At 51.2% G+C, this 21,546-nt stretch overlaps 1 protein-coding gene across 1 annotated transcript in view; it reads right to left on the reverse strand.

The window, feature by feature from the left end:
- Positions 1-21,546, reverse strand: part of LOC148218016 (uncharacterized) — a 52,032-nt gene that overhangs the window by 17,609 nt on the left and 12,877 nt on the right. Inside the window, exon 3 of the mRNA XM_088158031.1 lies at positions 3,740-4,183. Coding sequence (XP_088014157.1) covers positions 3,740-4,183 — 444 coding nt within the window. The remainder of the gene's footprint in view (positions 1-3,739; positions 4,184-21,546) is intronic.

Below are 21,546 nucleotides of genomic sequence, written 5' to 3' on the forward strand. Positions count from 1 at the left end.
TGTAGTAGATTATTATCATGAGATAGTGTGTCAGGAAGGGAAAGAAGAGTGGGAGCAATGGAAAGCAATTTGGGGTCCTAGCCTACTGGAACCCTATAGTTATATCGGATCAATACACTGGTGTATCGAGTGGTCAAGAAAACAGGAACATCCAGGGGCCCTCGAAGTTGAAACAGTGCACCACAGCAGACTAGCCCAAATATCAGGTTGGAACTGTAGTAAAGTCATAACCTGTGATACCCCAGAATCCCAAATTGGATTGGTACCCGTTCGGGTGTTGTTGAAATGGGGATGTGAATGTCAGAAATACAACCATACAATAACGGGAGAATTAAAAGGAGCTCGGAAAGATTGTCAATCAACCACAGTACGAAGCCCCGGAAATTCAGTCTGGGTAATGGGACATGGCCAATGGACTACACATTTACCGATAGGTGGTCCGATTACTCAAATAACGTTAGGGATACCAACCTTATGTCCATTTTGGAAACAGTCCAAATTAACCAAGGAGGACCAAGAGAAAAGGACGAAAAGGGGATTAAGCCCTGAGACAGTCGAAGCAGAAAATCTAGAGAATGAATGGCACGAACCGGGGGAAAGTGTAAAATTCGGTTGGATGCTTGAATCCTTATTTGCACCTGTATCTACATATAGAAACCGGGAAATGTTATATAAATTACTAGAGCAGACAGAAAGATTGGCAGCAGTAACAAAGAAGGGATTTAGAGATCTTAATATACAATTACAAGCCACAACCAGGATGACAATCCAGAATAGAATGGCATTAGATCTGCTCTTATTAAAGGAACACGGAGTTTGTGGATATTTACAAGGAGGGGATGATCACTGTTGTGTACATATCCCAAATGTCACGAAGGAAGTAGAAAAGGATATAGGTCAATTGGAGCGAATTGAACTAAACATTCATGAAGTACAAAAGAATGCAGAACATAATTGGGTTGGAGCTTTATTCAGTTCTTTAGGAATCCAGGTCTCTGGTTGGTTATCCTCAATTATTCAAAATGGAATAATGATTGTAATAATCATTGTAGTAATTGTGATTATGTATAGGTGTCTTTTAGGAATAATTGCTAAAGAAGGAACACATACACGGCAAATCATGAAGGCCCTGACTCGAAAAGAAGTGATTCAACCAACTTCCTGAAACAACCCTCCACCATCATATCTGGAAACTATCACTTGGAAGAATTGAGCATCCTTGCAGAAGGCTCTGAAGAATGCTCAAAAGGGGGGAGTTGTTACCGTATGGACTAGAAATCCTGAATATTAGAATATAAGTGTATAAACCATAATAGTAGTAGTAATGCTAAGGCTTGAAGACTGCAGTCCTCAGAGTAGGCCCTGGGAAACTAACTTAAGAGTGTGCTGTGCTGAGAGCATGCAGAACCGTTAGTGATAAGGTTAAAGTCTAAACATAAATAAAGTACTGGTGGTGGGCAGTGGCATAAGAGAGAGATTGAGGGGGAGAACACTATAGTCCTGAGGCAGTGGCGCCAGAGAGAGATTGAGGAGGAGAACACTATAGTCCTAAGATAAGCAACCATGTAGGATTTATGACGCCAAAATGCTATCTTCAAGGTGAATGTATCTACAGAAGAATGTGTACTTCTGCACATAAACCATTTGTAAAAAGGGTATAAAAAACCCTCTAAAAAGGGAACCAGCGGGATCCTGACTTGGGACGCGAGTCCGCAGGTCCCCGGGCCCTGAATAAAGCACCGCATAAACTGACACTCTGTTAGTTTGTGTTTTACTTGGGGTTTCGGGCAGCATCCCGAAATCCCCTTTTGGGTCCCCGGGTGGTTTTTTGGGGATGTCTGGGTGGCGGCTGCAGACAGAGCCCCGGCGGTGGGTGGGGGATGGAGGTCCCCGGAGCCCCGTGGCGATCGCCCGGGACTGGCAGGGCGAGGGGAGCAGCCTTGAGGGGGGGAAAGCGAAAAGGGGAGAGCCCTGGGAGTGCCGGAGCCTGGAATGGGGGCCTGGAGAGGGGGGACCCCGAGAGCCGGGAGTGAGGGGAGCCTGGAGAAGGGATGAGCCTGGAGACGGGGAACCCCTGGGACACCAACGTGGGGACCCCAAAGCCTCCCAGGGCTCTGGCCACGCCAGGGGCTACAAGGCCACGAGGCCGGGGCTGCTCCGGGCCGCTTCCAGGCTGTCCCTCTGCTCTTGGGTGCCGGGGGTGGCCCTTTGTGACACGGGCGTGTGTCAGGGCCCTCGGGGATGCGGGACATTGTGGTGCTGTCATGAATGAGAGCGTTTGAGATCGCTTAAAAATCGGTGACAAGGGCATGAGCAAAAGTCAGATTTAATATTAAGCAACAAAGTACAATAAGTTTGTTGGCAAGATTCACTCCACTGCCTACAGGACAGGTGAGGCACAACAAGGCAAGAACAACACCAAATAAAATCCATGCAATCAGAACAGAAATTAACTGGGAACTCCCTAGGGGAGTGTGGGTGGGTGTGTGCTGTGTTTAGGTGCATGCAGGGATTAAAAGGAACACGGCCTAAAAACTTAACAACTTATAAAAAAACTTAAAAAAAGAACTTAAACAACTCTTTAACTTCTACCTTAATTTGTAACTTAACTTATACCTTAGGCCTAGCAGTTCAACAGACAAACAACACCGAACTTATACCTAACTTAACTGATAACATTAACAATTCCACAGAGCAATAACACTTAACAGCATTTAACCTAACTTACAGCTGTAACTTCCAAGTTGTACTTAGCAACTTAATACAAAAACAACCCTGATTACTTACATTTAAGAACTTAGCAAAACACTTAGCATTTAACAGCATTTAAGTATGTTCATAACTATAACTGAACCTTGCTTCCAGGCATAACTTAGATATCCAAGGTACTTCCACATCTAGGAAAGCTGTATTTCTCCCAGATTTGCTATAGCATATGTGCAGGGGCACACACACAGACAGGAACAGTCAGTGCAAACAATTCCCCCCAGAGCTCAGTGAAATCCTCCCTTCAGATGTTTTTGCATCTCCCACTGGCCGAAGGATGGGGCCTTGAGCAGTGAGGGTATGGGCCCAGGACACATCGTGTTTCAGCGATCCTCCAGGCACAGCAAAGCCGAGGGTTTGCTGGCTCTGAGAGGCCCCTCAGAGGGAGACTGCTGGTCACAGCCCACGGTGGCCCAGGAGAGCTCAAAGGTCTCCTTTTGGATTTCTGTTGATAGAGAGTGGGCTCCAGTCATAACCATGTTTCATCCTGGCCGCAGTTTGGGTGGGACTTTATCTAGAAGTGGGGGAATGCATCCCCACACTGGAATCTCAGGGGTGCCCATGGCCTGGGTGACGCTGGCCCGATGCCAGGCACCCACCAAAGCCACTCTGATCCTGCTCCTCCAGCTGCAAGGCAAGAGAAAGTTGAACCAGGAACTCCAGGATCAGATTAAGACAGGGAGAGCAAACACACAAAACAGCAAAACGGGTGTAACAGACCCAGCCTGGGCACAGCGAGGGAATTTATTCCCAATCAAATCATAGCAACAGAAGGAAAAGAGAGAGAAATCTCTCCAACAACTTCCCCCCACCCAATGGGGTTCACCAGGACCACGGATCACCAGGGCTCTGCCCAACGGGGGTCACTGGGGATCATCCAACAGCGATCCTCCCATGGGGGATGGAGCTGGAGCAGAGCACGAAGCTCTTCCCACACTCGGGGCACTCACAGGGCTTCCCTTAGTGGTGACTCCGTTGGTGTCGGGTCAAGTTAGAGCTCTGTGAGAAGCTCTTCCCACACTCAGGACACTCGTAGGGCCTCTCCCCTGTGTGGATGCGCCGGTGGACAGTGAGGTTGCCATGTTGCTTGAAGCCCTTCCCGCAGTCGGGGCAGCGGAAGGGCCTCTCCTCTGTGTGAATCCGCTCATGTAGGAGGAGATTGGAGCTTCTCTGAAACCTCTTCCCACACTCGGGACACTCGTAGGGCCTCTCCCCGGTGTGGATGCGCTGGTGTTTTCTCAGGTTGGAGCTCCACCCAAAGCTCTTCCCACATTCCGAGCAGGTGTAGGGCCGTTCCCCTGTGTGGATCACCTGGTGCTCCATCAGGTAGTTGCTGTCCCTAAAACTCTTCCCACATTTCCCACACTCATAAGGCTTTTCCCCAATGTGGATCCTCCGGTGCTGGATCAGCCTGGAGCTCTGGCTGAAACCCTTCCCACATTCCAAGCACTTGTGGGGCTTCTCCCCTCCAGGAGGCTTCTCCACCAGCTCTGAGCTCTGCCTGCATCTCCGGCCTTCCTGGCTCAGGGAGGGTCTTTCCTCCTCGCAGCTCCCTGGGCTGGGTTTGCAGCCCCTCCTCGTGAGAGATCTCCGGGGCTTTTCTGCCTCCTCCATCTGCCCACACCTGGGGAATGAAAATTCCTGGTTTAGGGGGAAATAACAAGAAGAGAGCTCCATAAACTGGGTGTTCCTCCTTGCCCAAGTTGATGTCTGGAAGTCATTGAGCATCTTGTGTCTCTAATAACTTCCCAAACACCAAGATTCCCACCCAAAATCCTCAAAACATTAAGACACGGATTAAAAACTCCCCAAATATAAATATTCAGCCATATTCCCCTCCAAAATTATGCTGGGTTGAAAGCAAAACCAGTGAGAGACTCCAAGTCAGAAATACAATTTAATAGGAAAAAATATAAGAGAAAAAAAATACATGCAATAGTACAAAAGAAAACACCTGACAGAATCAGAATACAACCTGACACCCCGCTAGTTAGGGTGGTGGTAGCAGTCCAGATGAAGTGGTCTTGTTGTAGTAGTGATGCTGTAGAAAGGTCTGGTAGCTCTTGTCCTCTGGAAACCAGTGGGTAAGGGCTGCCTTGGTGTTCCAAATCTCAGATTTTCTCTAGGTAGGAAAGGCTTGGCTCCTCCCCCTGGCTGGAACATCTCCCAATGGGATGATGGAATTTTATCAGTCATGCAGTGGCACTCAATGGCCCATTAACAGAAGATATCTTCCTGGAGGAAGGATGGGTTGTGGAAAAGATAAAGAACACTGCCCCACCTGGTTTTAACAGATGGCCCATTAGCAGAGGATATCTCCAACAGAGATAAGGATCACTGTTCCACCTGGTTTTTTCCACCACTCTTTGTTCTTTTGTTTCTTCCTGGGACCTCTGACTGGTTACTTCATGTTTGCTGCTGATTTCCTCTCCCTTTTGAAGATGAAAATGGTAAAAGTGTCTTTGACCTGCCTTGCTGGATATTGTGAAGAGGAGCAGTCATCTACTGCAAGTGGAAGTGTCACAGGTGGAGCAGAGTTCTGTGAGTGCTGTATCAAACCAGACCTCGTCAGACCTGCCAGAACAACTGGTCCATGCTGCCCTTCACTGCTCTGCCTGTTCCCCACTGTTTCATGCCAGAGTAATTTAACTGCTGTTAATTGGGTGTGTGTTTCACTCAAGCCAGTCCAGCAGAACCAGCAGAAAGCAGCCCCAGAATGAATGGGGCTCTGCAGAGGAGCCCCAGACTATTCATCAGCCTGCCCGCAGAACTGGCTCCAACTCTGAACCCTTGTGACCACACTCTGAAGAAGACACACTTCTGATATTTCTGAGGCACTTATGACTGAGGCACTGCACGTGCTTGTGCAGGGAAGAATCCCAAAGTTCTTTCTGTCAGGAAAATTAATCCACAAACACCAGAGGTTTATGTCCAAAAAGGAGACAGAGGAGTCCTTTTTGCTTTATTCGAATAAAGGGAGAGGCCATGGGACATTCCCCTGGCATCTCTACAATTTTTGGAGGACGCAGCCTCCTTTTTATCCTATTTTCCCGGCCGCATTTCCCTCTCTCTTTCCCCATTGGCTGAGGTACTTGAGAGGCACAGACTTCCCGGAACGCCTGATACCTGAAATTCCCCTCTAATGTATAACCCTCCCTTTTCATTTTTAATTCTTACAGAATTCATAGTTTTCCCCCCCGTTGCTTCTTTCATCTTTCAATATCCAATTTCATTTATCAGCAGCCCTACAGTTTGTTTGTAAAGGCAAATATCTCTTTCCATTCATCAATCAGTGGAATCCATCCCATTGTTTCTTTTATCTCTCAGTGCTAGCCTTATCTACAGGGTGATCCACAGCTCATTTGTAAAGACTAATTCAACAGTCCTCTCAACCCCTCCTCTTTTATTTTTTAATAATTGTCTTTACACACTTTAGCTCTCATTGACTTAATTTCTTGTTCCTGAGTCTTTTTTGGTTTTGTAATTATTTGGAGTGACATCAGTTTCTGTCCTTTTGTAACCATCTCTGCATCAGTGGGCGTGGCTCTTACCCGCATCCCTTTGATCACATGTTGAATAAGTTGTACTAAGCAAGGGATCATGCCTGGCAAAAAGATTAGAGTTGCTACAGCACGTAAGAGGAAAAAAAGCAGTTGTTTAACTTATAGTCCACCAGGTAGCCAAGAAAACATGTCCCATTCCCATCCTTTTCATCTTTGGACTGGCACATGAGCTAATTTTTTTAATTCATTTGCAATTTGTTTCACCACTTTTCCATTGTCGTCTACTTGTCTATTTAGGCAATAAGTGTCTTTTTCAGAAGAATGAAGCCGCCATTGACTTCCTTCTTCATCCCAAAATCCTGTTCCATTACAGACTTTACTCAGGGTGCTAATCTACTATTGAGGTTCAACTGGGCTGGCCACCCATGGCCCGTTTTCAGATCCCCCTGGACCTCCACAGACCCAACAATTGCTAAGGTTAAAGGTTTTTGCTACTTCTTCTCCTAAGGTCAAAAAATTATTTTCCCATTCTTGGCCCCAACCTAACTGATAATATAAAGGGAACATTATTAAGAGAAACATTCTGATTGTGTAATCTAATTTCCTAACTTAATTTTTACTTTCACTTTGTCTTCCACACCACCTGTGGCGAGTGAAGGCACAGAAACAGCTCAACATAAAGAAAACAATGACAGCAAGGGTTGGCCCCCAGTGCCTGGAGATCTGAGAGGAGGGATGCCCACACAGACTATTTCAGCAGGCACTCTGTGGGTGGGCACACGAGGCTTCCCCCGATGTCGACGCCCTGGCTGCTGCTCCAGTCCCCTCCTGCCGAGTGTCAGTCGCGGCTTCCCGTCCTTCTCCTCCAGCTGAGATGTCCAAATCTCTGGGGCTGCAGAGACCTTGACCCGAGTGTGATGGGTCCAGCCGTGTTCAGCTGTCTTGACGGCTGTGTCTGTGCTCAGCAACACCTGGAAAGGTCCACGACACTTGGCCACCAGTGGTGCTTCTTCCCACTCCTTAACCAGGACCCAGTGTCCCGGTTGGATGTTGTGAACAGCAAAGTCCAAAGGCAGGGTCTGTGCCAGCTGAGCTTCCTGTCGAAGAGATTTCACAAGAGACAGTTGTTTTAACAATTGTAAGGCTCGAGCTCTTGGTATCCACTGCTTACCATTCCTTGTAAACCAATTATTTTCTTCTTTCCTCTGCCTCACTCTTTTTAATTATCTCAAGTTTCTCTGGTGGAAAAGAGAGTTTCTCTGGCAGCGGTGCAGTTACTGGGAGCAAAGGCAGGGTCTTAGAGACTTCTGGCAACAATGCAGCTTTGCGAGCTTCTTCATCAGCCAGTCGGTTTCCTATTGCATCCTCCGACCATCCTGCCTGATGCCCCTTAATGTGGATTATCGCCACCTTTTTTAGTAAATTCACTGCCTCCAATAGGCGAGAGATTAAGTTCTCGTGAGCTAACGTCTTTCCTTTGCAGCTGAATAAACCTCTTTTTTTTTTTTTCCATCGTTTTCCAAAGGCATGTATCACCCCATATGCATATTTAGAATCAGTAAATATATTTACTGTCTTGTCCTAGTATAATTCACAGGCTCTCACAAGCCCGTACAGCTCTGCTGTCTGAGCTGACCAGGTGTGTGGTAACCTCCCCCCTTCCTTTAATTCCTTCCCATTCACGATAGAGTATCCTGTAAATCGTTTCCCTTCTACCACCTTGGAGGACCCATCAATGAACACATTCTCTCCCTCAGGCCAGGGAATATCTCGTAAATCTTCCCTAGCCCTTGTCTGGAGGTCTATAACCTGGATACAATCATGGATTTCTTCCTGGCCCCCCTTTTCTCTAGGGCCATGTAAATAAGAGGCTGGATTAAAATCTTCTCCACTTTTAAATTCTAAATCCTCCTGTTCCATTAAACAAGATTCCTACTGTAATAATCGAGCACTCGTCATCCACTTAGAGGCTCTCTCAGTTAACAAAGCTTTAATCTGATGTGGGACTTTAACAATGAGATGCCCTCCCCTTGTCAGCTTTCGGGCCTCAGCCACCATCAGAGCTGTGGCTGCACAGTTCTGCAGACAATGGGGCCGCCTCTGGCCACCGGGTCTAACAACTTAGAAAAACAGGCAACAGGCCTCCGTGTTCCCCCATGCTCTTGCACCAAAATTCCTTTAGCATGACCCTGTTTGACATCCACATATAGTTGAATTTTTTTTTTTCTGCATCTGGAAGAGCTAAGACTGGGGCCTTAACCAATTTGTCCCTGGGGCTGCCCATACTTCCTAATTTATTTCAGCATGAGCCTTCTCAGACATTTTACACAAAGATATCACAGTTTCGGACTCCGTGTCACTTTTTTACAATGCTAATTTGCATTCCCATTCTAGCCATCAAATCTCTTCCCAGTAAATTACAATCACAATTAGGAACAAACAAGAATTCATGCAGTTCAAATCTGTCCCCCACATCTATTAACAGCGGTTGAATAAAATGCACTCGCTCATCCTTCCTGCTTACTCCTTGAATAACCAAGGATCTTTTTGACAATTTCCCCCTCTTAGGTATAAAATTTAAGGTGGACCGAGAGGCCCCCCGTGTCTACCAAAAAACACACCTCCTCTCGATCCAGACCCACCTTAAAAGTTATCAAGGGCTCTTGAGTGGTGGGTCCTTGGTATAATAGGAGCCCCTGACACCCCTAACAATCCATTTCTATTATTCTCTGGACTTCCTCCTCCTGAGGGTCCAGTTGTTTCTGCAGACACTCGTTTTTCCAATGCCCTTCTGCCCTGCAGACAGCACACTGGTTCTTCCCCAGCCGCTGTTTGGGTCGGCTGTCCCCTGCCGAGGAGGGAATCCCTCTGCCCCTTCCTTGTGGCCGACCCCGTCTCCTCTGTCCCTGGGGACCCCTTGGACCCTGTGGTTTATTCCTCCGGGGTGCAAAAACTCTGCCATCATCCTTGCTTTAGCTTCTGCCTTTTCCTCATCCCTTCTTACATATATCTGCTGTGTTTTTCTAACCAATTCCTCTAGAGGCTTATTCTGCCACTCTTCATCTTTCTGTACTCCTTTCCTTATATCAGGCCAGGCCTTAGTAACAAATTGTACTTTAAGCAATGTGTTGAAGGCTGGCCCTTCAGGATCCATCCCCCCGTGCTTCCTCAAGGCATCCCTAATCCTCTCCAACCAATGAGGGCTTTCCTGTTTCTCCTGTTCTAACGACAGAGCCTTAGCTATGTTGTTAGTTCTGGGAGCTGCTGACTTGATTGCCCTGATCAAATAAGCACGGCAATCACGGTGAGCCAGACTGGCCTGGTTATTTGGGTCCCACTGGGGGTCTGCCTGGGGGATGGCATCACCCACCGTAGGTGCATTGGGTCCAGCCCCCACAGCTGCCGAGCTTTCTGCAAAATCATTCGTTTCTCTGATTACCCAAACAAAATTCCCAAAAGAAAATCACAATCCTTCCATGTATAATCCGCATTTCCCAAATATTCCTCTATCTTTTCCCCCACCCCTATGGGATCATCCAAATATGGGGGTAATTCTTTTTCCAACCCTCTTGTATTCTGGGTAGTAAGTGGTACAATTACAAACCCAAATCCTCCCCCTTGACCCCCCAAAGGAACTTGACAGAGTGGCATCTGGTGTACCCCTGTCTCTTGGGGGGCTTCTGATGCCCTAAACTGAGTTCCTCTTCCAGTTCTGGGGGGTGATACAACATGCTGCTCCCCTCCCCCTACACCATTATCCTTCTCAGGTGGGGCTGTAGGAATAACATTTTCCTGATCCACTTGCTCTGAAAGTTGAGGATACAGACGACCTGCAGCTGGCAACACTGGAGGACAAGACGGGGGAAGGTGCTGAAAAACATCCCAATCCTCACCACTCTCCTCTTCCTCCTCTTTTTCCTCTTCTCCTTTTTTTCTTAACATATACATTTCTCTTGTTTCTTGTCTGACCCATATTAATCCACATTCCCTTTCAATCCATCCTTTCCAATTCTCCTCTAAATACCTCCACAAAATTTGACACAAATGAATTTTATCTGTTCCATAGGGTGGCCATATAAGTCCCCTTGCCAACTTATACTCTGGCCACACAAAATAACAATATTTTACCATCATTTCCATAGTTACTTCTGGGTGAATATACAATCTGTCCCAAGACCTCAGCATTCTCCCCAAGGGACTCTCCAGGGGTATTATGGGATCATCATCCCTTTTGCCAGGGCCCCTTCGCGGCTTCACCTTTCCAACCCTCTCTGGGTGCCCCGTTTTACCTGTGCTACCCTCCATGGGTGTCCTCCCAGGTTTGCTCCCCGAAGATCCCATTTTACTCACCGGTGAGATTTTCAGTGGTCCTTCCCTGCGGACTCTTCACGGACCCCCCTGGTCCGCCACTCGTCTGTCTCCTGGACAGTCTCGGGAACCCAATGGATCGCCCGGTACCGGCCGGCACCGAGGGGAGCTGATCACCCAAACTGGGTGAGGCGCCTTCACCTCCACTCGCTGCCCCAGACGGTGGAAAGATCCCGGACGAGCCCCCAAAATTGTCAGGAAAATTAATCCACAAACACCAGAGGTTTATGTCCAAAAAGGAGACAGACGAACACTTTTTGCTTTATTCGAATAAAGGGAGAGGCCATGGGACATTCGCCTGGGATCTCTCAAATTTTTGGAGGACGCAGCCTCCTTTTTATCCTATTTTCCCGGCCGCATTTCCCTCTCTCTTTCCCCATTGGCTGAGGTACTTGAGAGGCACAGACTTCCCGGAATGCCTGATAGATGAAATTCCCCTCTAATGTACAACCTACCCTTTTCATTTTCAATTTTTATAGAATTCATAGTTTTCCCCCCGTTGCTTCTTTCATCTTTCGATATCCAATTTCATTTATCAGCAGCCTTACAGTTTGTTTGGAAAGGCAAACATCTCTTTCCATTCATCAATCAGTGGAATCCATCCCATTGTTTCTTTTATATCTCAGTGCTTAACCTTATCTACAGGCAGATCCAGAGCTCATTTTTAAAGACAATTTCAACATTCCTCTCAGCCCAGAGGAGAATCTAGCACAAAACATTCTCCCTGTGTACTGCACGACAAGAAATATTCAGGGGAAAATACAGTGGCAGCTGAGGCTTGTGGAACTCCCAGAATACTGAGCCTGCAGAGGAGGCAAACAGCCCTGGCAGTGCCTGAGGGGACTTCTCCTCACAGACTCCTCTCAAAGTGTGTCACTTCAGCACGGGAAGGCTTTCAAACCTTTTCTTTTCCTTCCTCCTGTGCTGAAATTAAGGCTCCTCCTGAGAAAATAATGAGCTACAAACAATTCTCCATTCCTCAACAAAGCTACTCAGGTGCTCTACCTAAGAAAGAGCAAAACTAAAGGTGGTCAGAAATTTCCCATCAAGGCCTATTTGCAGAGAAACCCCATCATATGGGAGCAAATATTTATTAGCATCAGTTCACTCAAAAGAAACCCAACCCTGTATTAAGCAGCGTTTTAAACGAACTTGAATTCGTTTTCCTCACATATCTGCTGGACTGGTTTGCTCCTTTTTTATCCTTGAGAGAATATTAGAACGATTTGCTCTTGACAGGACTCCTTGGGTGGTCCCCAGCCCTGGCTCCTCACCACGCCTTGCCTGGGCTGTTAACGCAGCCTGTCAGCACCACCTGACTTTGGCAGACTGTTCAGGCCTCGGACACGGCTGGTGCCACGGTCCCCTCTGGTGCCACGGTCCCCTCTGGTGCCACGGTCCCCTCTGGCTCCTGGCGTGTCCCTGCTGCTGGAGGAGCCCTGCTCGTGCTGCTGCCTGCGTTCAACAACGCCCGTCCTGCTCCCCAGGCAAAGAGAGACCAAAATCACTGCTTTGGGCAGCTCGTTTGAACGAGTTGAACACTTACTCATCTCTAACACAGACCTCTTAACATCCACACACCAACACCAGGAAGTCACCTCATCTACAGAGGTGAGGAAGTCTGAGCGAACAGAAGGTCAGCATTCAAGCACATTGAGTTTTTAATTTAGTGGAAGCACTCACACGTTCACAAGCCTTACTTGTCAAACTGAATTGGGCAATGCAATTGTCTTGCTTGTGTTAGAGAGAAACCAGGGAGAAATTAGCTAAGAAATGAGAACCACACTTGGGGCTCGGGCTTGGCAGACAAAGGGAGCAGGGCGGCACCTGCCCGCTTTGCCCGAGTCCCTGCTCCTGCCGGACAAAGGCGGACGCGGCTCCGTGCGGGGCGAGCCGGGCGCTCCGTGCCGGGGCCGGGGCCGGGGCCGAGCGCTCGGGCGGGCGGCGCTCAGGATGCTCGGGCAGCGCCGCGGGCCGGGCGGGCGCGATGGAGCCGCCTGAGGGCTGGGACCCCTCCGGGCGGCCGGCCCGGCGCACGCAGTGGCTGCTCAGCGCCCTCGCCCACCGCTACGGGCTGGAGCGCGGCGTGGAGAACGAGATGGTCGTGCTGGCCAGCGGCCCGGAGCAGTCCCTGCAGGAGATCTTCCAGCAGCGGGACTGCGCCGGGCCGGGCCGCATCCCCGGCGAGGAGTCCCGCACGCTGTGCCGGGCGCTGGCGCCGGAGGAGGCGGCGGAGCCCGAGGAGTGCGCGGGGCTGTGGGACGGGCTCTGGGCCGAGCTCACCTTCCGCCAGCTCCACGTGCGGCTCTGCGGCCACTTCAGCACCCGCGCGGGGCCGCGGCTGCCGCTGGGCCGGGAGGGCGAGCACATCGAGAGCCACATCCGCCCGCGCAGCCCCCGCCGAGCCCGAGCGGCGGCCGCCGGGGCCCCGCTCCCGAGAGCGCTGCGAGGAGATGGTGGCGCTGGAGCGGGCCGAGGAGCGCATGGCCGAGCTGCAGCAGGAGAAGGGCAGCCTGCGGCAGCTGCTGGAGGACGTGCGGGCCGCCCTGCAGAGCAGCGATGCGCGGTGCCCGGCGCTGCGGCTGAGTCCGGGCCGGCTTCTGCACCGCGCTCCCGGCGGCGCCTCGGGTGGCCCCGAGCGCTTCAGGAGAGATGCTGCTCTCGGAAAGTCAGTGTTTAGAACCCCTCCACCTCCGCACTGAGACCGAAGTTGCTCGTTCATCCTCGGCATTAACTTTCCAGCAAAGTTTAGTTACAAGGGAGGCTTTTAGGAGAAATGTATGGCACCGGTGTGCCATGAAATATGTTTGTGATGAGCACTGTTCAAAGTGTAGGGGAGTTCAGCTTAACAAACCCACGTGTACAATGCTGCTGCTGCTTCTCCTGTGCGTGCAGCCAGGATGTGCTGATAGCAGATGCTGGGTATGCACTGCTGCAGGGTTTTTCCTGAAGTATGAAAGAGCTTTGGGACTCTTACCTGCACAAGCACGTGCAGTGCCTCAGTCATAAGTGCCTCAGAAATATCAGAAGTGTGTCTTCTTCAGAGTATGGTCACAAGGGTTCAGAGCTGGAGCCAGTTCTGCGGGCAGGCTGATGAATAGTCTGGGGCTCCTCTGCAGAGCCCCATTCATTCTGGGGCTGCTTTCTGCTGGTTCTGCTGGACTGGCTCGAGTGAAACACACACCCAATTAACAGCAGTTAAATTACTCTGGCATGAAACAGTGGGGAACAGGCAGAGCAGTGAAGGGCAGCATGGACCAGTTGTTCTGGCAGGTCTGACGAGGTCTGGTTTGATACAGCACTCACAGAACTCTGCTCCACCTGTGACACTTCCACTTGCAGTAGATGACTGTTCCTCTTCACAATATCCAGCAAGGCAGGTCAAAGACACTTTTACCATTTTCATCTTCAAAAGGGAGAGGAAATCAGCAGCAAACATGTAACCAGTCAGAGGTCCTGGGAAGAAACAAAAGAACAAAGAGTGGTGGAAAAAAACAGGTGGAACAGTGATCCTTATCTCTGTGGGAGATATCCTCTGCTAATGGGCCATCTGTTAAAACCAGGTAGGGCAGCGTTCTTTATCTCTTCCACAACCCATCCTTCCTCCAGGAAGATATCTTCTGTTAATGGGCCATTGAGTGCCACTGCATGACTGATAAAATTCCATCATCCCATTGGGAGATGCTCCAGCCAGGGGGAGGAGCCAAGCCTTTCCTACCTAGATAAAATCTGAGATTTGGAACACCAAGGCAGCCCTTACCCACTGGTTTCCAGAGGACAAGAGCTACCAGACCTTTCTACAGCATCACTACTACAACAAGACCACTTCATTGGGACTGCTACCACCACCCTAACTAGCAGGGTGTCAGGTTGTATTCTGATTCTGTCAGTTGTTTTCTTTTGTACTATTGCATGAATTTATCTCTTTTCCTATAAAATTGTATTTCTGACTTGGAGACTTTCACTGGTTTTGCTTTCAAATCAGCACAATTTTGGGGGGGATTTTGGCTGAAGCTTGATATTTGGGGAGGTTTTGATCTGTGTGTTAAAGTCTGGAGGATTCTGGGCAGGAATCTTGGTGTTTGGGAGGTTATTACAGACACAAGATGCTCAATGACTTCCAGAGATGAACTTGGGCAAGGAGAAACACCCAGTTTATGGAGCTCTCTTCTTGTTATTTCCCCCTAAACCAGGATTTGTCATTCCTCAGGTGTGCGGGGATGGAGGAGGCAGAAAAGCCGCGGAGATCCCTCAGGAGGAGGGGCTGCAAACCCAGCCCAGTGAGCTGCGAGGAGGAAAGACCCTCCCTGAGCCGGGAAGGCGGCCGGAGATCCAGGCAGAGCTCAGAGCTGGTGGAGAAGACTCCTGGAGGGGAGAAGCCCCACAAGTGCTTGGAATGTGGGAAGGGTTTCAGGTGGAGCTCCAACCTGATCCGGCACCAGATGATCCACACTGGGGAAAAGCCCTATGAGTGTGGGAAATGTGGGAAGAGCTTCAGAGACAGCTCCAGCCTGCTCTGGCACCAGATGATCCACACAGGGGAACGGCCCTACACCTGCTTGGAATGTGGAAAGAGCTTTGGCAACAGCTCCAACCTGAGACAACACCAGCGCATCCACAGTGGGGAGAGGCCCTACGAGTGTCCCAAGTGTGGGAAGAGGTTTCAGACCAGCTCCAATCTCCTCCTACATGAGCGGATTCACACAGAGGAGAGGCCCTTCCGCTGCCCCGACTGCGGGAAGGGCTTCAAGCAAAATGGCAACCTCACTGTCCACCGGCGCATCCACACTGGGGAGAGGCCCTACGAGTGTCCTGAGTGTGGGAAGAGCTTCTCACAGAGGTGTAACTTGACCCAACACCAACGGAGTCTCCACTAAGGGAAGCCCTGTGAGTGTCCCGAGTGTGGGAATAGCTTCGTGCTCTGCTCCAGCTCCATCCCCCATGGGAGGATCGGTGTTGGATGATCCCCAGTGACCCCCGTTGGGCAGAGCCCTGGTGATCCGTGTTTCTGGTTATCCCCGTTGGATAAGGGGAAGGGGTTGGAGAGATTTTTTTTCCTTGTGCCGCTGTGATTTGGTTGGTAATAAATTCCCTCGCTGTGCCCAGGCTGGGTCTGTTGTTCCCGTGCCGGTGCTCGGGGCGGGATCTCTCCTGTTCCTTCTCTCAACTCCCTGGCCTGTTCTCAGCCAATCAGAGAATGCAATGGAGAAGATTCAGCCAATCAGAGATAGCAGCTGTGATGACTCACCGGTTGCCGGGCAGACCCGCAGCACCCAGTGTTCCCCACCTGGGCCCCACCCTCCCCCCCCAGTCACGATCCCCCCGCGGGGTCCCCCAAGTCCTCTCCCAGTCCCGCCCCACAATAAACGGGACGGGGCGAACTGGGAAGCTTTACTGGGAGCACTGGGAGCAGCCAGGCTGGGACAGAGTGACAGCAGGGCTGGGGGGAACACACGATCCCCCCTAAATCAGCGTGGGGACGGAGCGGGGGGTCCCTGCCTCACCCGAGGCCATGGGCAGGGTCTGCCGCCACTGCTGGGTCAGGAGTTCTGTGGGCAGAGAAAAGGGGGTAGCACCTGACTGGGGGCCCCATGGGGAGCGCACACGCTCCGGGGTCGGAACACGACCCCCGGGACCCTCCCCCCACCCTTCTTGCACAGGTAGAAGCCGAGCCCCAGCTCCAGGAAGACGAAACCCAACACGGAGCCCCCGATCCCCATCAGCACCTTGCTGCTGGCGGTGTCCGGCGGCATCTCTGGGGGTCCACAGGCGTCAAGACCTCCCAAAATCTCTCACAGACACCCCAAGCTACTCCAATCACCCTCCCAGTCACCTCTAACCCACCCAGGACTCCTTAAATCCTCCTCCCAATATCTTCCCAGCCTCTCCAGGACCCACCAACGCTCCTGCTTTCCATCTCAGCATCCCATAACCCCCTCTCAGTTGCCCCCCACCACCTCAGGACCCCCAAACCCTCTCCCAGTCCCTACCCGGTCTCACCAGGACTCACCAGAACTCCTCTCAGTCTCTTCCCATCACAGCCAACCTAATTCCAACCCTTGATTTCCAGCTCCAGATCTTTCTCCATCCCCTCCAGGCTCACTCAAATCCCTCCCTGTTCCCCCCAGCTGATCCTAGTGTGTCCCCACTCTCTCCCAGTGTCCCCTAGTGTGTCCGTCTCACGGTGGCCCTCGAGCTCCCAGCCCGGCCCCAGCTGCCTGCTCTGCTCCATGGATTTCTACACTGCTGAGATCCAGGTGAGGTGGTTCCAGGGCCAGCAGGAGCTCTCAGGGCATGTGGTGGCCACCAGGACCAGGTCCCCAACAGGAGATGGCTGGTGTGGCACTGAGAGGGACTGGGAATGAAACTGGAGAGAGTGGAGGAACACTGGGAGAGAGTGGATTGGATTGGGGCAATGGGAGAGAGGGTGGAGGTCTGGGAGTGGACTGGGAATGGAATGGCTGGGGACTGAGAGGAATTGGGAGGGACGCTGGTGACACTGGGAGGGACCGTGAGGACACTGGAAGAGACTGGGATGGAGTGGGAGAGCCACTGGAGTCACTTGGGGTGAGGGGGCAGGAGGCCCCGGGGATGGGCACAAGAAGGGCTGACGTGTCTCGGGTGATTCCCAGGGAGGTTTTGAGGGGCTCCAGGGTCGTTCCCAGGGCAGGGCCCGAGGGGACACGCTCTGCCCCACGCTCACCTCTGCGCTCCACGAGGAACGGGCTGGACAACTCGTAGTTGTGCCGGCAGTGCCTGTCCACCGCAGCCCGTCTGGACTCCATCCATTGCGGGTCGCTGTTCCAGTGCCTGGCAGCCTTGTCCCCAAAGGAGGTGTCCCCACGTGCAGCCCCACATCGCTGCCCAAGTGCAGGAACTGCTCCCGCTTGGAGATGTTCCTCTCCACAAACCTCAGCCGGTCGGTGCCGTGAATGAAGTGACACTGGGACTAAACCATCTCCTGGAACAGCGCTGCGTGTGCAGGACACAGGTCCGGGGGTGTCCCCCCAGCAGCCCCCCAGCAGCCCACAGTAGCCAAGAGCTCCGGGGCAACCCGGACTCCGCATCCCCAGTGCCCCACAGCTGCCATGGGACCCTTCATCCTGCAGTCCCAGTTCCTCTTTTCCACCCTTCTCAGTATTTTCCTCCCCCTTTCCCGACATTCCCCAGTCACCAGCCCCCCCCAACATCTGTCTGGGGATCCCACCTCCCCATTTCTTTTTCTCTCCCCACTGTTCCCACCATCCCACCACTTCCCGCCCCTCCCGCTCACCCGAGAGCTCCGTGCCCCCAGCCCGGGGGGCTCCCAGTGGCACCAGTAGGGCCCCAGCTGCCCCACACGCCCCATGGCCAGCGCCGGGCAGGGTCTGACACCTCCCCCCTGTTGGATCCCTGGAAACTGAGAGGTTTGGGCTTTCTGTGCTGACAGGCACTGACCCCCAGGAAAATGCTGCTTTTGACCTGAGGCTGTGAAGAAGGTTTCCTGAACTGAGTGATAGAACTGGGATCACTGGTGTGTTGTTGGAATAGAAATGTGCAGTGTCACATAGTGGAAAATTAAAATTTGTGATTTTAGAATGTAGTAATATATATTAAACAAGATGGAGATTTTAGGGTGGAGGTTTCTTTCTTCTTCACTTTCTTCACGGGTATAGGTGGTACTTTTGTAATTAGATAGAAAATTCCACATTGCAGGTCATGGGTGATTGGCTCTTGGGCTATTATGGTGTCTTTTTATAATTGGTCTCATTGGCCCTTAAAAGGCCTTGTAGAGAGAGGTACGTTGCCATTTTTAGCCTGATAGCTAGAAGTGCTATTGAACTCACTGTAATATAGATAAGAATTAATAAACATCTGAGTCCGAACACGAAATACCGTCTCTCGAGCATTTAATCTCGACTCTAGAAAAACAAAAAAGAAGATAAAACGTGATAGCCCCCACCTCAAATTCTCCTGGCGGGGGGCGCTGGGGGCGGGGCGCGGGTGGAGTCCAGGTGAGGAGCTCTGGGCGCTCTGGGACTGCCTGAGGAGTCATCAGCGCCGCGCGCTCTGATTGGCTCAATTATTTTGGTGCCTTCTCTGATTGGCTGAGGAGAGGCCCGGGAGTTGAGAGGAGGACCGGGAGAGATCCTGCCCCAGGCTAGCGGTGGAAGAACATCCAATTAACAAGGCATGCAGATCATTTCCCAGTGGTGCCCACACTCCTGTAGGAACTAAATGCACCGAGGATCTCACGAGGGTCACCAACTCTCTGGCGGCCAAATCCAGCCCTGCGCTCCCTGCGGGTGCGGGCACTCTGGGAAGGGCTCAGCTGCGGGTCAGATGGCCGGAGAGTGGCTTGGTGGTCACCTCGTGTGTGAGGCAGTGATGGGCTGGGGAGATGTGTGGACACCACATGATCAGAGAGCTGACTGGGTAAAGGGACACATCAACAGCGACACCGCAGTGACAGGCAGCCAATGCGGGCTTGTTTCACTAAAGTTTGGGTTAAGTTTCTCTTGGGGGTTGTTTTTATTTTATTTTTTTCCCCCGCCTAGTTCTCTGGAATTTTTTCCCATTGACATGCTAAGATGGCTAGTGATAGGGGGAGACTCCCTGACCCTTTTTGGAGTTTCTCTCGTAGGGCAGGGGGGATGGGGAGGGAAGAGGGAGAACACTGCAAAATCAGGGGCAGGTAAAGGAGAGGTGTGTGCAGCTCCTCGCTCTCTCGCTCGTTTGGCTCGGAGAAGGACGGCCACTGGAAAACCTCGCCCTGCCATCCCAACGCCGGGAGCTTGGCTGTGGGACCCCGCACTCTCCTGGTCAGACACTCTCCCACTTCAGCCTGCCACCTCCACACAACCTATTGGAGCACTGGGACTGACACTGCCTCCAAGGATCCATGAGCAGAGTCTTTCCTCCACCCTTCCCACCCAGGACACAGCCGCCATCACCCCCAGCACTCCTGCAGCCACACGGGATCACCGCATCTGCCCCTGCCCACCGGGAGCCGGCTGGCACTGACTGCCAAACTGGGACGGTAACTGCAGCAGAGGGGAAAGGTGTCCACAACCAGAAAAACTGTTACTGGGTTCCCGTCTTCTATTTGTTGTTAATTACTTAGCTGTTGTTGTTTTGTTTGCCTTGTTATATATATGTATATATATACTAGTAAAGAACTCTTATTCCTATTCCCATATGTTTGCCTGAAAGCCCCATAATTCCAAAAGTATACTAATTCAGAGGGAGGGATTTATTAGCTCAATTTCGAGGGAAGGCCCTGCTTTTCTCCAGCACACACCTGCCCTTTTTCAAACCAGGACAGATTTTTGGCACCCAACATGGCCCCTTTCCCTATGGGAGTGGCTTTTAATGAGTGTGAGAGAGAGGTTTGTCCACAGAGAGAGAATGCAGGAGCACCATCATAGAATGTGCTGGAAGACCCTTAAGGAAGGGATCCAAGAGCTGAGAGAAGTGGCAGTGCTGGAGGTGCTCTTTGGGAGGGATGGACAGCATGACAATGACCCTGACAAGGTCAGGTGCACAGAGCAGATGTTGTGGAACCTGGCAAACCCGGGGCCATCTCAATACACCACCTTTATTGCAATGGTTAATGCTGAAAGCAGCCGAGAAACAGTGGGTTCTGTCACCAACAAACTTAGAAATTAGGAGAATATGATCAATGGCCGATGCAGGCTCGTGTCTCTGCTGTGATTAAGGAACACAAAGAGAAGTTTAAAGAGGAGATGAGGGAAGAGATGAGGAAGATCATTGCAGCACCAGTGCGAGTCACAGGCCCCAAAGTCAGAGCCCAATGTCCCCCAGCTAGGGAGAGGGTACACTCCACGAGCTGACCTGTGTTTCTTTCTGCGTGGCCATGGGGAAGACATGAGAAGGTGGGATGGGAAACCCACTTCTGTCCTGGCAGCACGGGTGCATCAGCTCAGGGGGGGAAACACAAACTGAGGGAGCTCTGATAAAGTGAAGGTAGCCTCAGCCTCCCATGACCGAGGTGCAGGGTATTACAGAAGGGAGGATGATGTGTCAGATCCCCTTGATGGAACCTCCAGCATGTATCCCCAGGAAAGAAAAAATAACCAGGGCTAGAGGGGCCCTGCCTCTAGCCAGAGAGAGGGACGGGAAAACCGGGTCTTTTGGATGGTGTGGATCCAATGTCCTGGCACGTCAGAGCCACAGAAATACAGAGTGTTAGTTGATCCTGATGCACAGAGTACCCTAATGCCATTGGGACATGTGGGGACAGATCCTGAGTCCATTGCTGCGGTGATTGCAGGAATTGACTCTGCTGGAGGCTGAGGTGAGCCTGACTGGGAAGGAGTGGCAGAAACATCCAAATTTGACCAGCCACTTCCCTGGTGGACGTTGCCCATGGTGTCTCTGCTGCAGCTCTTGCTGCTTTGTCCAGTCCATGGCTCTGGGCCCCTTCTCTTTCTTCTCTGGAAAATCACATTCCTGTATCTCCATCTGCTTCGTCTTTTTGTAAGAATCTTCTATTTACAAGGGTCCCCAGCAGGTTCTTGTATTTACAAGGTCTGGACCTCCACAGCTCTTGACTGCTGTCAGCTCTTCCCAGTCACCTTCCCCCACTGGGGTTCCAACTCCACCACTATCCCCACAACCGGGCTATTGCCTATCACATCGGGGTCACCACTCATTGCAGTTGAGACAGAGCAAAGACAAAAAACTCCATGTTTGTGCAACAAAAACCAACTTTTATTGAGGGCTGTTCTCCCTATATAGCCTTTGAAGTCTGCACAGTTAGCTCTGCTTGGCTAAATTAGTTGTCACCTTGCTAAGTGGCCAGTGGCTGCCCATGTCCCAAATGGCCTAGACCTGCTCCCCAACAGCTCAGACTGCTCAAGTTATATCATTACAGTAGTTATATTATTATTTACATTATAAAATTACA

Source organism: Sturnus vulgaris, unplaced genomic scaffold, assembly GCF_052056855.1.
Source record: "Sturnus vulgaris isolate bStuVul1 unplaced genomic scaffold, bStuVul1.hap1 Scaffold_195, whole genome shotgun sequence".
Taxonomy (NCBI): domain Eukaryota; kingdom Metazoa; phylum Chordata; class Aves; order Passeriformes; family Sturnidae; genus Sturnus; species Sturnus vulgaris.